Below are 16,719 nucleotides of genomic sequence, written 5' to 3' on the forward strand. Positions count from 1 at the left end.
CTTGCTAGCTTGTGAATATTCCCTTGATTTCTTATGCCCAGATCCTGAATCTTATCTGTCTATGCATTAGGAGCTTTTATATGACCAGATTTTCAGTATGCATGTATTCAGGGGGAGTAGTGGAATATTCATGTAAGTAGTCACTCATAAGATCTTATATTCAGGGGGAGTGATACTTCTATGTGTGCTTCTGCTTAGTCCAAGCTGGATGAAGGATGTGGAGTCAGAAGGTTTAAACATCTGCATCTATCACTTGTAAGTTTAGGAATTTGTGTTTCCTGACTTCTATATGTTGTCTGTGATAGTTCTCTGAAGACATCCTAGTCTCTCACATGTAAGTATAGGAATTTAGGTTTCTGTGCTTCTATGGTTGGTAAGTGACAGTACTCTGTAGGTATGGGAAATTTATTTTTTCCCTTGCCTCTATGTGTGGCAGGTACTCCTGTCTGATGTGCTAAAGGATGTTGGAACATCCTATGTCTGTAGCATTGGAATTTATTTTTCCTCTGCTCTTGAGAGATCTTGTTGAGGGTGTTGAGGGAATTGTTGAGGATTGTATGGTTGATAAGGTTGTTGGTACAATGGTGGATAGTATGGTGGAGGTGCTTGAGGCCTGGGTGGTTGATAATTCAGGTTTTGTGGACCTAGCATTTGTGGTGCGACATTGGCAACATAAGGGGTAATTTGGGTACACGGGCTGAGATCCGCCATGGGCCACCATGCCGACCTCTTGAGTATTCTTTCTTGGATATCCATTTCCAGACCTTCTATTGCCATTAGACGATCCACTTGATGAGCCACCCGAAGAACCGCCCGACGAACCACTATCCTTAGACACATGCCCCTTCCTGGCCCATTCTTCAATTCGTACTCCCATATCTACCATGTCAGTGAACTTTTGTGAAGCACAAGCAAGCATCTTCTCTGAGTAAAAAGGGCTCAAGGTTTCAAAGAATAATTCAGATATTTCCCTTTCATCCAGCGAGGGACGGATCTGAGCTGACTTCTGGATAAAACGCTGAGCATATTCCTTGAAAGATTCCTTATCCCCTTGTGTCATAAACTGCAACTCTTTCCGATTAGGTGCTAGATAGGAGTTGTACTTATACTGCTGGAGAAAAGCATTGGCCAATTCCTCAAAAGTAGTAATACCCTTCAAATTCATGTACCGTGTGTGTTCGGGTCCAGCCAAACTGTCTTGGAAACAGTAAATAAGCAGAGGTTCATCTTTCCTATGGGCTGTCATTTTCTTGACATACATGGTTAAGTGCATTTGAGGGCAAGTTTCTCCTGTGTACTTCTCAAACACTGGCATCTTGAACTTAGGCGGTATCACCACATCTGGAACCAAGCAGAGAACATGCACACTCTGACTGAACACCTCTTTACCCCGGATATTCCTCAATTCTTTCTGCACCACATTAACCTTCTCTTCCAAGTTACCCACTCGATCGTCTCCCATCACACTACCAGAGTGATAAATCTGTTCTTCCTCTTGCTAGGTCGCATGGACAGTAGGCCCCGCCTGAGCCATAGTAGCCTGTGGAATCGGTTGACCAGTTTGAAAGAATGGTGTTGACTGTCCGTAAGGAAACGTCATCTCATTAGCTAAAGGACGGAAACCCTCATTAGTCATGAGTGGCATACCCCATGGGTAACCTTTCGGCATCTCATACTGAGGAGTAAATCCCGGGGGGCCAGGTGGGCGGAAGCTCTGATTGTACACATCACCAGAAGAGAAACCCACCACGAGAGGCTGCGTAGGCCCAGCAGAAGTAACAGCGGTAGGTATGGGTTGCTGAGTACCATCAGATGCAGCAGGGACAACCGTTGTAGGAATAGGCTCAGAGATCACTGCTTGTTCTCTCTCAGCCATCAGAGTCTCCATCATGAGTGTCATCTTTTCTAACTCTGCCTTCAGATTACTAACATCCGCTCTGAGCTGAACGTTTTCCTGTTCTGCAGTTGCCATCTTCTTTTTGATGTAAGCTCTGGTGTGGTGAATACGAGTAGGTTTGTACTGGATTCGTTGGGCCACTTTCAATTACTGCGGTGGAAAGGAATGAAGTGTGAGACTTGATTTTGACACTTTTATGAATGTGGTATGATGCATGATATGTTGAATGCAAAAATGTGCATTTTTTTTCATTTTTATCGAAGGACTTATAAAAGTATTTTTGTAAACATAACAACTTTAAACATTACATTAATAACAAAAGAGCTACAAGATAATTCCCTTTCTAACAACCAAGCCAAGGGATAAACTTACAAATATAAAGCATTACAAGGTAACTCCCTTTCTAACAGACTGAGCCAAGGGGTAGACTCCAAATATAGAATACTACAAGGTAATTCCCTTTCTAACAACCAAGCCAAGGGATAGACTTACAAATATAAAGCATAAGGCAATAAACAACTCCTGGAAGAAACTTCGGACACTCTAGGGGGATGGGTAAGAACATGTGCTGGCAAAGAAAGCACTCCGCTTCTTCTTTTGTCCCGGGACCCTGTCAAGCACATCATCTTTTTCTTTGATAATGGCTTTTAATCGGGCAATCTCAAGTATTCTCTGTTCACTTTCCCAAGTCTTTGTCTCTAACATACCCATTACTATCTCATAATCCTGTTCTTTCTTGCGGAGCATTCTCTCCAAAGCGGCTTTCTCGCAGTTGGACGCATGCAAACGCTCTTGGTACTCTTTCTTGGTCTCTGGGGGTAAAGGCCATGGTATTTCTGGATCAGTTGCAGACACGTGCCTTGGTATGGTGTAGGGCATACCGAAAGCCACAGCCCTCTCGATCACCCACTGAGTGTAAGACTCGTGTGTGATGTCTTGTTTTTTCCCTGACTGGATCCCATCAAACTTACGAACGGTATACCAAGCTTGCATAAACTGCATCCTCAAATCTGTATGACCCACCTCGCTATTAAGGTAGAACTCGCTGGATAAAGAAATACTATCAGGCTTCCCTCTCATAGGATATCCATACTGGCGCATAGCAAGAATCGGATTATAAGTGATTCCTCCACATGTACCAATGAGGGGCACATTCTCAAATTCCCCACAAGCACCGATGATCACTTCAGTGTCAGCAGCAGGGTGAGCCCAAACAATGTCGGCCAGGGTGAGGGGCATAAGCCTTTCAGACCAAGAAGTTGTCCCGATGTCGGTCTTGGAGAAGACGGCTTTGGGCAAGTGTGAAGCAAACCATTTGTATAACAGTGGTGCGCAACAAACAATGGTTCCGCCCTCTTGGCGCTGTCTATGGTGGATGGAGTGGTAAGTATCTGCAAGGAGTGTAGGGACCGGGTTATTAGAGAGGAAGATTTTGATTGCATTGATATCAACAAAGTTGTCCATGTTGGGAAACAAGAAGAGGCCGAATATAAGTAAGGCAAGAACGGATTCAAATGCATCAGTTTTTTTGGCTTTGAGAAAGTAAGAGGCTTTTCGGTAGAGGAATTTAGCGATTAGGCCGAGGAAATTGTTTTTAATGGTAAAGTGGGGTTGAACTAGGTCGGAAGGCTTTAGATGGAGTGCTTTTGCAATAGTTGTCTCTTTAGGTGCGGGCTCAAGACCATTGAAGGGTACTTCTTTTGACACCGGTAAGCCAACCCAATAGGAATACTCCTCGAGTGTGGGGACCAACTGATAATCTGGGAAAGTAAAGCAATGATAAACCGGATCATAGAATTGCACCAAAGTTTCCAAAATGCCGTCGTCCACCCTCACCCTGATGAGATTGAGTAACCTCCCATACCGATCCCGGAACTTCTTAGGATTAGCAACTTGATTCCCTAGCTCCCTTAGTCTTGTCAAATCCAGTCTCTTGAAACTATACTTATTAATGCTCCTTGTTTCGGAATTCATCTACAATGTTTACAAAAAAAACTTGTCTAAATCCTTCGATAGTTTTATGAATGGAAAAAATATTTATGAATGCATGATTGCATGATGCTAAGAACATTGAATACATGAGGGGTTAGATTCAAAATGTTGGAGGTGAAGGTAACGCCATTTGGTAAGGACTATGGTTTTTTAACTTGCACTTGTAACAAAGGTTCTACCAAGTTCCCAAATTACAACTACCCTCATGGACTTATCGGTGCGTAGGACTGCTCCTAGACCAACAGTATTCATAAGGAAGTCTAGTTTGAGTGTAGTATCGCATGACGACTAAAGTCAAGACCGCTCTTGGTTTAGCCACCACACTACGTCCTAGAAAGGCCAAGATGGGTTAAAGGTAATCTAAAGGTTCTCAACGCTTGATGGGTTTCAAAAATAATATCGCCAATCACGACTGCTCATGGTGACGTATATTTACTCTTGAACCCACGTTGAGTGGAGTTATATCACATGCACACATAGGCAGGACCGCTCCTGGTATGGCACTATGATCGTACTCCGTCCTATCTTATGTTTCACTCAAGTCCGGGAGTAGGACTTTTATTTTTCTCACCCCTCACGTAACAAGGTAAAAATACATACAAAATAGTAAACCATAGAAAATAAAGGAAGAAAGGTGGGTTTAACCAGCGTAGGATCCCCAGTGAAGTCGCCATTTTTGTAGACCGGTGATTTTCGGGTGTCAATCCATTAATTGGTTTTGAACCCTCAATCTTTGGACTTTCTCGATTTTCGTGGGAAGGGAAAATGAGTTAAACCCTTATTTGGATTCGGGGGTTGGTTACGATTGGGGAAGGTGTTAGGCACCCGTATCGTCCACGGTATTCCGTGGGAACCTCTTTCTAACTTTATCTTGTGCTAGATTATTTTTATTTGAAAAATTTATTGCTAAAAATCTAAGTGAAAGAATGGAGGGAGAAGAAGTATGAGTTTTTATTATTTTTATTTGATCGATTTGGAAGGAATAAACCCTTGCCTGCGTACCCTTAAAAGGGATCAAAACCGCCGTAGTTCTCTCTCAAAAATATTTTTTGTGGGTTAGGTTGATTTTAATTTGTTTTTGAAAATGGTTTTTGAGAAGGATTGCGAGACCTCAAGGTATAGAAGAATAAAATAGAAGTGAGGTTGTTTCATTTTATTTGAAAAAAATTGGTCTAAGTTCACTTAAGATTCATTTAGGAATTTGATTAAGAAAATAAAGGAAAAAACATCTTGGATTTGGATCCAAGGTTTATTAAGAAAATAATTTGACTTTTTTCTTATTTGATTTTCTTTGAGTAAAAAAGATTTTTCTAAGCTAACGGAAAGCTAGCGTAACGATGCGAAAAATAAAGCGAGCGTAAAGCAATGAATAAAACGGTGAAGTGTCGGTGCTTGTGTCGGTGTGTGCAATTACTACGCTATTACATACCATCCTAAATCCATTCTAAGAGAAATGCAAAGCCCCAAAATAAATTACACCACTTCCCTAATTATACACACTAAATATCATGAGGGGCTTAAATAAATTGCAATAGGATAAGAAAATGCATGAAAATATACTAAATTTAAAGCAATCATGATATAATAAGATAATGAGAAATTTAAAAGCATCATGTACTAGAATAAAATGCAATGAGGTTATGATTTTTTAAAGCAAAACATGAAAGCCAAATTCACAAGTAAAGCAATGAACAAGATGTTTAAAAATGCATGAGATAAAACTCTAAAAATATTAAAGTAAAAAAACAAAAGTAGAATGAGACATGGAATTTAAAGCCTCAAACTGTATGAACCAAAATTAATTGAAAGAAAATTAATAAAGAAATGCATGATTTGTTTGAAAGAATTATAAAAATAAAGCAAGTATGCAAGGGGGGTATAGTAGTGTAAAGGAGTATGCAGTAGTAAAACAGTAGTGATTTTAAAACAGAAATGGGCTTAGTAAAAAAGGACTGGCTCATGCCTGGTTAGATCTAAACCGTGAGATTGATCAGAAGGTCTTGATCTAGTTCCAGGAGTCTCATCACAGCCACACAAACAAAAAGATCACATGGTTTAAGAACAAACATTACAGGGACCGTCAGATCGTAGATCTGACGGTTAAAAGCCAAAGTGCGGCAAAGCAAACAAGGACATGCACATACAGAATTAAAATCAAGTAATCCCAGCCATTAAAACATCACGATCTAACGGTTAAAGGGAAAGGATGAGAACCAAGATAAACCGGTCTGGTTCAGATGAACGAGACCGGTTCGTATGCTTATAAAAGTTTTTCAAGAACCGGTTCTCTCATTTCCCTTTCTCATTTCTCTCTCTAACATAAAACACTCTCACTTCTCTCTACAAACAGAGACATCGGAGAAGACAGAAGAAGAAAGTCCGATGCGGCGGCCGGCCGGTTTCGGGTGGCGGAGCCACCGCGTCGGAAAATTTAAACCTCTTTTTTTTAAAATTTTTTTTATGGATCTAAATCCTCTTCTTCTTCTCTTCTCGATCCTCAAATTAGTTTTTCGAAAAAAAACATGACCAAGCCAAGATCTAGCGAAGAAAATTTTATGCACTAAACTCATACAAACATTGATTCAACACGTAGTATAAATCCAAGACAACGTAGATCGAAGCAGAAAAGAGAGGAAACCGAGTTACCTTTTCTGAAATCGGAGGAAAAACGAAGGGAAAACTTCACGTATTCCTCCTTCCTCTCGTTCGCAGCTATCGTTTGTTCTTGAGGTAATAATGACGAATTGCTACTGGATCTGTGTTTCTGTTCCTGTTTCCTTCGTTCTGACTTCGAATGTTGTTGAGGGAAGAACACTTCCCTTCTTTGCTGTTTTGTACAAACCAGACTATATGTTGATGCAAAAAGGATCGGTTTGATGTGTTATTGTTGTGAGATGATGATGATTCGGAATTGGAGTGGGAATAGTATTGGATTCGAGTTTGGAAATGAGTTAATGGAGTGTTTATGTGGTTTTAGTGGTAGATTTATGATTCTGGAAAATTAGGGTTTATGTGTTCTTCATGTTCTTCATGAAGTTCATATGATTCTTTGGTGTTTGATTCGGATTTGGGGAAAAGAAAAGGGAAATTAGGGTTTCTGCCGCTGCTACAGTGTAAAGCAATGATTGGGGTCTAACTGCAATAAATGACAGTCTATTTATAGACTGTCATTTAGGGTTTCAGACTCTGAGAAAAAACGACTAAAACGCCCTTAGGTCTCTGATGCAAAAAAGGGACAGCACAACACCAATGGATTGGTGACCAAGTTAGACAAAGACCATTAGCAACATGACATGTGGACTAAAGGACCCACAAGGACTAAAATCAAATGACTAGAATAAAAAAGGAAAAGAAAATTTTAAATAAAAACAAAAGAGTCACTCACGTGACTAATTAAAAAGGCAAAAAATAATTAAATAATAATAATAATAATAATAATAATAATAATAATAATAATAATAATAATAATAATAATAATAATAATAATAATAATAATAATAATAATAATAATAATAATAATAATAATTAATAAAGATAATAAAAAACAAATATTAAAATGTCTCTTTCGGTAAATGAGGTATTTTAAAATACCTCTCTGCGAATTTCGACTGAAACAATTAAAAATTGCGGTGTTTGAAAATGCGAGCAAAACTCTTTTTAAGGCGACTTAAAAATATGGATAAAGAGGAAATTTTAAATTGAAAGCTTTTAAAGGAAATTAAAATAAAACAAGACACTAAATATTAAAAAAAAACGCGTAAAATAATTTAAAATGCCAACAAAAAGTCGACTAAAAGACTTTAAATAGCCAAAGCTAAAAAAAAAGTTTGAGACGTTTTAAAATATGACTAGAAGAGAAATAACTGGTCCAAAATTGGGGTATGACAATATGGAACACTCATAATATGTATTGGAAATATTTAAGTATCTAACAACCTAGAATGGATATGGAAATATTTAGCTCTGAATCTCATTGGTTTTGCTATTCAGAAAAGAGTAGGTGATCCTATAAGTACCTTTACTGGCAAGCCCTATAAATTTACCTTCTGTGGCAGAAGAAGGAAATTGCGCTCTTGAATTTATGGATAAACTAGCCTCTTCCTTAAATGCTTTGAAATGAATACCTAAGACTAAAACAAATTTAAGCATAAAAGGAAAGGTTGTAAATGTAATGCAAAAGAAATAAAATTTTATTAGATAATATTTGAGGGTTAGTAACAGAAAAGGAAATGAAGTTGGTTAGCCAGATAATCTCAGCTTAGCAGAAAATAAAATGATGGGTTGCCTCCCATTCAGAGCTTTTTTTACGTCTTGAGCCCGACGGTTCAATTGGGTTGCCTCCCATACAGCGCTTCATTTAACGTCTATTAGCTTGACGCCTCGATCCTGTTAGGGTTGCTTAAATGAAAGAAAGAACACATCATCCTTCTTCTTTCTCTTGTTAGGAAGGAACTATATGCACTTTGTAAGAAGAATTAAGTGTTCCCATACTCCAATCTTTTATTTTCTGGAATATCTGCTCGTCCTCCTCAAGTGACACTGAGACTCTTGAAGCAAGTGAGTTTGGTTTTGAGTCTCTGATATCACAAAGTTTGTTGAAGGTTTTTCTACTTGCATTACTACGTCGTTCACCACTCCATCTGGATTTTTGCTTGATCCTTCTACAAGTGTTAGATTGACAGTTGATGGTTGTGCCAGAATACTCTCGAGCTTTCGTATCAGCCATGTTGGAGTCAAGTTTATCCCTTCACTCAGACCACACCGAGTTTCTTTCACGGACAGCTTCCCAATATAATTGAAACTTCCAGTGTCCTTCTTCTTTAGAGGTAATTGTCCTTGAAATGTTGCCTTACAGCTGCCGGCAAATGCAGTCAGGTCTTTTCTCTTCAACTTCTGGGGGTACAACAACTTGATAAAGTCAGGGAGTCTGCAAGGGTTCTCACTTTCATCAAGAATTTGTCGTTTACTCATTCTTAAAATGTAATCTTTGTCGGCAAGAAGCTTGAATATTGGGGTATTCTGCTTCTCTTTGAACTGGGTTTGAAGTGTTAGTTGCATTCCTAGGGCTTCTTCTTTCTTAAGATGAGTTTCTGACAGGTGGTCACGTTGTTCTCCTTTTTTAACTTTAGTTCGAATGTATCCAACAGTCTCTTGTACTACAATTTCAGGGGAGGATTTGTTTGGGGTATTTTCCTTTTTATCCTGCTTTTATCATATTGTCCAAGAAGTGATGTCATTAGCGGGTAAACAAGACAAATGAATATGAGGTAGAGGGACTGAGTGTGCAATATGAGATGTTGCTAACTCGTCTTCCTTGAGTCTGCTTGACTTGACACTTAATTAAGTGTTGTTCTGACGTTTACGCTCAAAGGACCCTATGATGCTAATGCGAAATTCACAAATCTCTCTACTCAAACAATCTATATCCTCAAAGTCCTTATTACTTCTTCTCCTAATAAAATCTCCTAAATCCTCGATACTTTTATTAACTGCAGCATATGCCATAGACACTGCTTCAATCATTAATGTGTATCGGGCTTGTTCGTACTCCCATAAGTCAGAATCAGGCATCTGATACTTGTTGGGGTCGATTTCATTGTAATGATTGAACTGGTTTGTTGAAGAATTGTCAATTATTTGTTCCCTAAAACAATTACAAACAAAAATACCCAAGTAGCACTATTCTAAAAGTAAATGTAAATAATAATCTACACTATATATATATTAAAAATAAAAATAAAAAGATATCCCTTTCAGCACTTTTGGGTTGGATTTTTTCTTACAAAAATGCCCTCAATTTTCAAAACAAATAAATCATGTAACAAATATATAAGAATAAATTTAAATATTAAAAAATGTAACAAACACGATATGAATATATATATATATATATATATATATATATATATATATATATATATATATATGTCTGATTTTTTTCCTTTATCAGTTAAAAAACTGTAACAACTAGATGAGTCATATATACTTACTTTTTTATTATCCCAACTATACCCTTTAACAACATTTTCCATAATAAAGATTGTTGTTGGTGTCAAAAAAAAAAAGAATTTAGATTATAGTTTTTTGTTATATCGTTGGTGTTATTGAAATAGATAATCAAGTTTAGTTTGGTTTGTCATAACTAGAAAATAACAAACATTTATATTTTTCGTTTTAATCAAAATCAAAATTTCATAAAAAAAACATAGTTCGTAATTTTCTAATTTTAGCGGAATAAAAAGTACGAAAGACGGACACGTGAGTGCCCGTCTTTTCGCTAGTATTATAATATTTACTATACCCTCTTTTTTTTATATGAAAGAAAAATAAAGATAGAAAAATAAGTAATTTAAACTGTTCAGTTGAAAATATCAACAATCCTCGGCAACGGCGCCAAAAACTTGGTGTAAAAAATTTAACTTAAAGCGTGTTTGCTAATGGCAAGTGTAGCAGTCGTTTTCATCAATTAATAAAGTGATAAGTAAAGTATCATATCCACAGAGATTGTCCTTTCGTCTGAACAATTCTTGTTACTTATTTTTGTGAGTTTTAACATATAAAAGTTAGATTGCAATTTTTATCTGTTTGCATCAGAGAGAATTTACCTGTTTTGGTTGCAGAAAAGTAAGCAACAGTTAGGATTCTTCGAATCCCCTATGTATAATCGTTGTTGGGTAATAAGTAATCTAAATGTCGCATTTATTTATCTTAGGGAGACTATAAAAGTGATGATGTCATTGGGAGTTTCCTAAATAGGTAGGGCACCACCTGACCCAATGGGTTTTAGCCATTAGGTACCTAATTAGGCTAACTGCACCTGCTGATCACACGGTGATCCTTACGTGCCGGGTCTTCTTAATTCAAAGGTAATTGAAACATAAACTTTATATTGGCTTTTCAGTGTTTCCCAAGGCAATGAAGGCCAAGGTTCCCTTAGGTCTGCCCATCTATGAATCTTAGGACACTCATAGCACACTCTCTCTACGCTTACCTAGTAGTTCTACAAATGGGCAGCCCTAATCTATGTCTACCTTACTAAGGGTTTCAAGAGAATGGTCTTACTAAGTTATAGCTTTAAGTTAGACAATTAGGTGCTTGTTTCCCTAATTACTAACCAGTTAATTCCTAGCTTTGGTAAGGCACCACCCGACCCAATGGGTTCCAGCCACTAGGTACCTACGTCTAGGGTCAACAATTCTTATGGCATCTTTGGCTAGTTAATAATCACTTACTTCCTAGACAGATAGTTATCAGTAAAGGGATATAAATATCAAGATATAAGCATCCAGTTAGTGATAGCAACATTAGGTCATGTCACAACCTAAGTACCTAATCTAGGGTTGCACCTCTCACAGAAATAAAACTACTTCCTAATGAAACTTAATAGTGGACAAAAGAATAAATGAATAAAATAAACGACATATTAAATTAAATAGATATCCAACAAAAATATACAGAAGTTCATCTTAGAACTCTAACCTAAAAAGATTTAGTTACACATGGTAACTAAAAACAAATTACTAAAGATATAAACATACCCTAGAAAATCAAGGAGAAGATATATTCTCTCCCAAAGATCCAAAGTAGCCTTCCTCTTGAACTGTCACAGTTCTGAACGAGAAATTCTGAATGGGGAAGGCTAGTATTTATAGTGGAGATTCCTAACTGGGTTTGGGCTAAAAACGCGGGCTAAACCCAGAAAAATGAATAAAATGATGATTGCGCCCTCACATTTTGAGATGCTTGGGGCACATGGCATATGCTTGAGGCACATATACCTCTTTGCAAATGCCCTAGGCGCATTTTGCATGCCCTAGACGAATGGTAATGAAATTTCATGCCCTAGGCACATGCTCTTGTGCTTTCGGGCCCAATTTCTTTGATCTTCGTCGTTTTTAGGTCTTCATCTTCGAATAACTTGCCTCTGAACTTGGAAACAGAATTCCTTCCTATGTAAAGTCTCATGAGGCCTCTTGAATCTTCATTTTTGTCTTCCCAAAGTCTTGACAATTCTTTAGTTGTTCTTGATTTGCCGATTTGCATGATTTCTTCGTGAATTACTTTAAAAACCCCCTAAAATTGCTATGTTTCGAGAAAACTAGAATTATAGACTCAAATATAGAAAACATTACATGAGTTCCGAAGTCATAGGCAATCGTTCTAATACGCCTCCTTTTTAATGCGAAATCCTACTAAAATAAATTGAAAAACATGCTAAGAATAACGTAAGATGACCTGTCATCACCTTAAAACCTACTAGAACATCATTAGGATTGGATTAAAATGATTTTATGAATTTGAGATGAAACTTGGTTGAAAATGGTCATGAACTTGGAATTTTCCGAAACTTGTTTTTCTTAAATAAAATGATGGAGTTATGATTTGATTTCTCTAGCAATGAGTTTAGAATGATCATATGTGAGCTTAGGATTTGATCTTACTTTGAAAATGAGTTGTTTTTGAAAAATGAGGAAATTGTGATGAACTTGTAGATTTTTTAGAAATAAGTAGAATTGTAAAATGAAAAATGCTACATATGCACTACTGAGATATTTTGTCATATATACAAATGATTTGTTAATGACTTTGAGCATGAATGCTTTATTTTGGTGAAATACATAGAAATAGATGTTTTTAACAAAATAGACGAACTTTGTCGAAATGAGGTTTTATGATCGAATAACTTGCAAATGGCTTTGTAAACATAATAACATGGTGAAATAAGAAGGAATCAATAATTAAATGGAATATAATATTTCGGTTATCATGATGTGGTGAGTTGTTGTCTTTTATGTGATTTGTATATTGTGAAACGATTGTTGTTTCCTTGTGGTGATAATTGTTGATGATGAATATTTTGATGACTCTTTATTGATTATGACTTGTTTCCTTGTATATTGTGATATGTACATTCCGGGTTAGGGTGTTACAGTGGACGATGATAGGGTTGTCCATTTGTAGAACTACCAAGAAGGAGAGTGTGCTATAAGATACCTAAGATTCATAGATGGGAAACCCCTTTAGGAACACTGGCCTTCATTGCCTTTAGAAATTTAGGAAATCCAACTTTGTTGGAACAAAATGTGTTTAACAATACCACTTTGAGTTTTGATGATAACAAGGTATTAAAGATGTCAATTGGATATGCTAATATTTGTTCAAGTGTGCAGGACCATAGACAAAAAGTTATATGTCTTTAAACCAAGTATAGGTTGTGAAAGAACAAATGAGAGCAATGAAATTTACAAAAAGGAAACTTGTGTTGCAAGTTAGAGTCTGAAGAAGAAAGCGTCTGAAGACAAACAGCGTCTGAAGTAAATTAGAAGTTGTCTACGAGAAGCTGACGTCATTAGAGTCTGAAGAACCATCAGAAGCTGGAGTACATCAGAATCTGATGACTGAAACATGAAGTTTGTTAGAAGTTGTTAATCTGAATACATATGATTGCAGCAGGAATGGAAGCCTGGAGAAACGGCTATTTCAGAGGAATTAGAAGGAATTGGATGCTTATCCACTGAAGAATGCAGAAAAGGACATAGTACAATTGTACAACCACTACCTCCACTACTCCACTCCTCATGTCTGCAGTAGTACAAGATTACACATGTGACTGTGCTGGTTACTCTCTATTCATGGAATGAATTTGAAATTGTTCCTTCATAGGACAATAACCAAATCAAGCAATAGATCATTGGTGATTATCAAGCTTCACAACGACTCTTTTTGATGTGCTGGCAATCCTCAACGTATCTTTCACACCTCTATATAAAGGAGTGAAAACTTGAAGATTGTAAGAGACTCACAACAAAAGGGACGCATTGAAGGACTTTATTACAGAAGTACAAAGTCTATCTCAAGCATGAAAGCTTGATTACTAAAGTACAAGGTCTATCTCAAGCTCTACAAAGGGTGGAACCTTCACCAGAGAAAACAAACGAATATGTCAAGAGGCTGATTCAGATGATGGCTGAGAAGAACATAAATTAGGAATTTTTTTTTTATCAACCTTTTATGTTTTGTACTTTATGCTTTGTAGTATTAATTCTGTTCTGATTCTTACTTTTATTTATGCACTTTAAAATTTATAAATTTATGCATGTTTATCAACCTTTTATATTTTGTAGTTTATGTTTTGTACTCTTAATTCTGTTCTGATTCTTACTTTTATTTTTAAATCTGCATAAGTTATTTTTTGTTGATGATTAAAGGGGGAGTAGGATAGAGTATTTCAACACTGAGCCTAACAGGGCTAAAGAACCATATTTTTTTTTTATAAAATAAATTAAAAATTAAAAATATTGCACTTAATTGTTAACCTTATCAGACTCTGATAAGGTATCATATTGGACTTAATCGGAGCTTGCAAACCTATGTGTGACAAAAAATATGATATCTTGTTGATATTTTGATATGTTATATTGTTATTTGTTCTGATGCATTCAACAGTGATTAAGAATGAACTTAATGAACTCGGATTGGACTTAGGGGCAGCTTGCAAACCTCGTCTTAATGAAATATCACAGACTCAGGGGGGGGGCTTGCAAACCTCAGAACTTGAGACTGACAGACTCAGGAAGAGCTTGCAAACCTCAAATCCTAATGTATAACTATTAATTAGATTAACAACAATTGTGCAAAATACTTATGTTTGTCATCATCAAAAAGGGGGAGATTGTTAGAACAGGAATTATTCATACAATTCCTCTAGGGTTTTGATGATAATAAAGTGTTGAAGAACAATTGGAATACTAACATACGTTCAAGTGTGCAGATCAAAGAATGAATCTATCTTTAAAGAATGAACATATGAAGAGCATCAGAAGGACCAAGAGAAGCTTAGAAGACTATGGAAAATGGTCAACCAGAAGTTAACGTCCTTAAAAGAAGGATGCCTCACAGAAGCTGGAGAGTTACTTCAACAGATTTTGAGAAGGTCATCAAACTCAAAAGCTGACTGGCATACTTGGATGACTCTCAGATTTCAGAAAATTATGAGGGACCCATAATCCACATAGGAGGGGTGTATATGGGCCGGTGTGGGATGGGTCTGGCCAAACCCAAGACCCGATCCACATAGGTAGGGGTGTATTAATTTGGGCAAACCCGCTAATTTTTTGTTTGCGTTGTGTAGTGGGTTACCCCAAATTATTAATATTAAATGATGAGTCCACGTATATTTTTTTCATAAAAAATACACAACTTTTTTATTTTCTAATAAAAATTATATAACGTATTTTCACTATAATTTATCGTAAAAAATAATGAATGATAATATCAAATAATGAATTTCATCGTAAATTACTTGAAACAAGCTAAAGTTGCATGACATAAAATTGCATTAGCTTCAAATTAACCAAAAAGCGTAACATCCGAATATGTAACTCTAGCATGTTTTTTATTTTCAATACAAAGAATATCTTTTGTCATTTTTGAAAATTAACTTGATTTACGATCAAAATCTTTAGTATTCTCCTTCTTCCCAATGAAAATAACAATAAAAATATTGTCATGATTGGGTAAGTGGGTTTATTGGGTTTGGATCTGATTTTACCTGAAACCCGTTTTTTATTTTTTGGGTTTTTCATTTTTAAAACCACACTCACCTATTTTCCCAACCCAACCCACTTTTTGGGTTTTTTAGGTGGATTTGACTAGGTTTTTCGGGTTGACCCAATCCATGTACATCCCAAGTTAGGTGTCAACTTAGTTGAGATGTTTCTAATTATTATGGGTGTTTCCTCATTTACGAATAAGGTTATGCAAATCCCTATCTTGATGTTGATCTTCTTTACTATGCAATATATCTATCATTTTACTTATAGTAACATTATGTTCCATTTTTTTACCAAGTCTATCTTTTAGTTTCAATGTTTGGGTATTCATTACAACACATTTTAATACAAAACCATATTACCTTATATATATTGTTTTAACAAAAAATTTGTTATGATTACTCTTAATGTTTTTTAGAGGAATTGTGATTACTTAGTTGTTGCTATAAAGGTGTATATGCTAAATAATAAAATTAAAAAATATTAATAAATAAAATCGATATATATGTTGAATGAAATAATAGAATTAAAGGTGAATAAAATCACAAGTAACTATTCCGTGTTGAAGTTACTATTTCCTTGTCACACTAAGCTCTAGAGCATTCACATGCTACACAATTATACAAAATGTTTATTTGAATTTTCATGTTCTTATCCATTGCAATCATAGTACAACCTTTTCCCCTTTGCTATATCTCTATTTGCAATTAAAAGAACCCCGCATTTACCATCAACATTAATTAACACACATTTGAAGTTCTACTTCTTTTTTCCTTTAGGTGTGTGATTTTTTATGCCATTAATGAAATATGATATGTTACAAGGTTCATCTAGGCAGATGACCAACGATTGAGAAGCATCAAACGCAGAAAGAAGTGTCATTATGATATGCTATCGACATATTATGGATTTATCTGCTTCTACAATGAACCCTTCTACAGGATCAAAAACCACCATGAGGGGGGACACCTTTTCCATCATGGTTTTGCACCAGTTCAAATTCTTAGTGTCTTCTTTTGACAACACTTGACTTGCATTCCCCCACATTCAAGATCAGGAGAATTAGCATCCATCGGTGCTATTCCAGACATAAAAGTAAGCTCATCACTGAACTCTGTTTTAGTTGCAATCAAAGGCGTTAGCAGCAATGCCATATATTTGTTCCAATCTCATCTTGAAATCATCATCGACACAAATGAAAACAAAAGGAAGTTGTTGCCGTTTGTGCCGAGTGATGATTTCAATAGGGATTTGAACATATGGCATCGTTGGCAACCG

General features: G+C 36.2%; 1 protein-coding gene and 1 pseudogene across 1 annotated transcript; both read right to left on the minus strand.

Moving 5' to 3' along the window:
- Positions 1–2,440: 2,440 nt before the first annotated feature.
- LOC146936480 (uncharacterized) lies at positions 2,441–5,916 on the minus strand. Its single transcript, XM_085749219.1, has one exon. It carries the CDS (start codon positions 3,869–3,871, stop codon positions 2,441–2,443), a length of 1,431 nt encoding a protein of 476 aa, XP_085605345.1. The 5' UTR covers positions 3,872–5,916.
- A 10,143-nt stretch (positions 5,917–16,059) lies between these two features.
- LOC146936481 (histone-lysine N-methyltransferase ATXR6 pseudogene) lies at positions 16,060–16,595 on the minus strand (annotated as a pseudogene).
- Between the last annotated feature and the right edge of the window lie 124 nt (positions 16,596–16,719).

This window comes from Medicago sativa, chromosome 3 (assembly GCF_051527215.1).
Source record: "Medicago sativa cultivar Bolivia chromosome 3, Bolivia_mono, whole genome shotgun sequence".
Classification (NCBI taxonomy): Eukaryota; Viridiplantae; Streptophyta; class Magnoliopsida; order Fabales; family Fabaceae; genus Medicago; species Medicago sativa.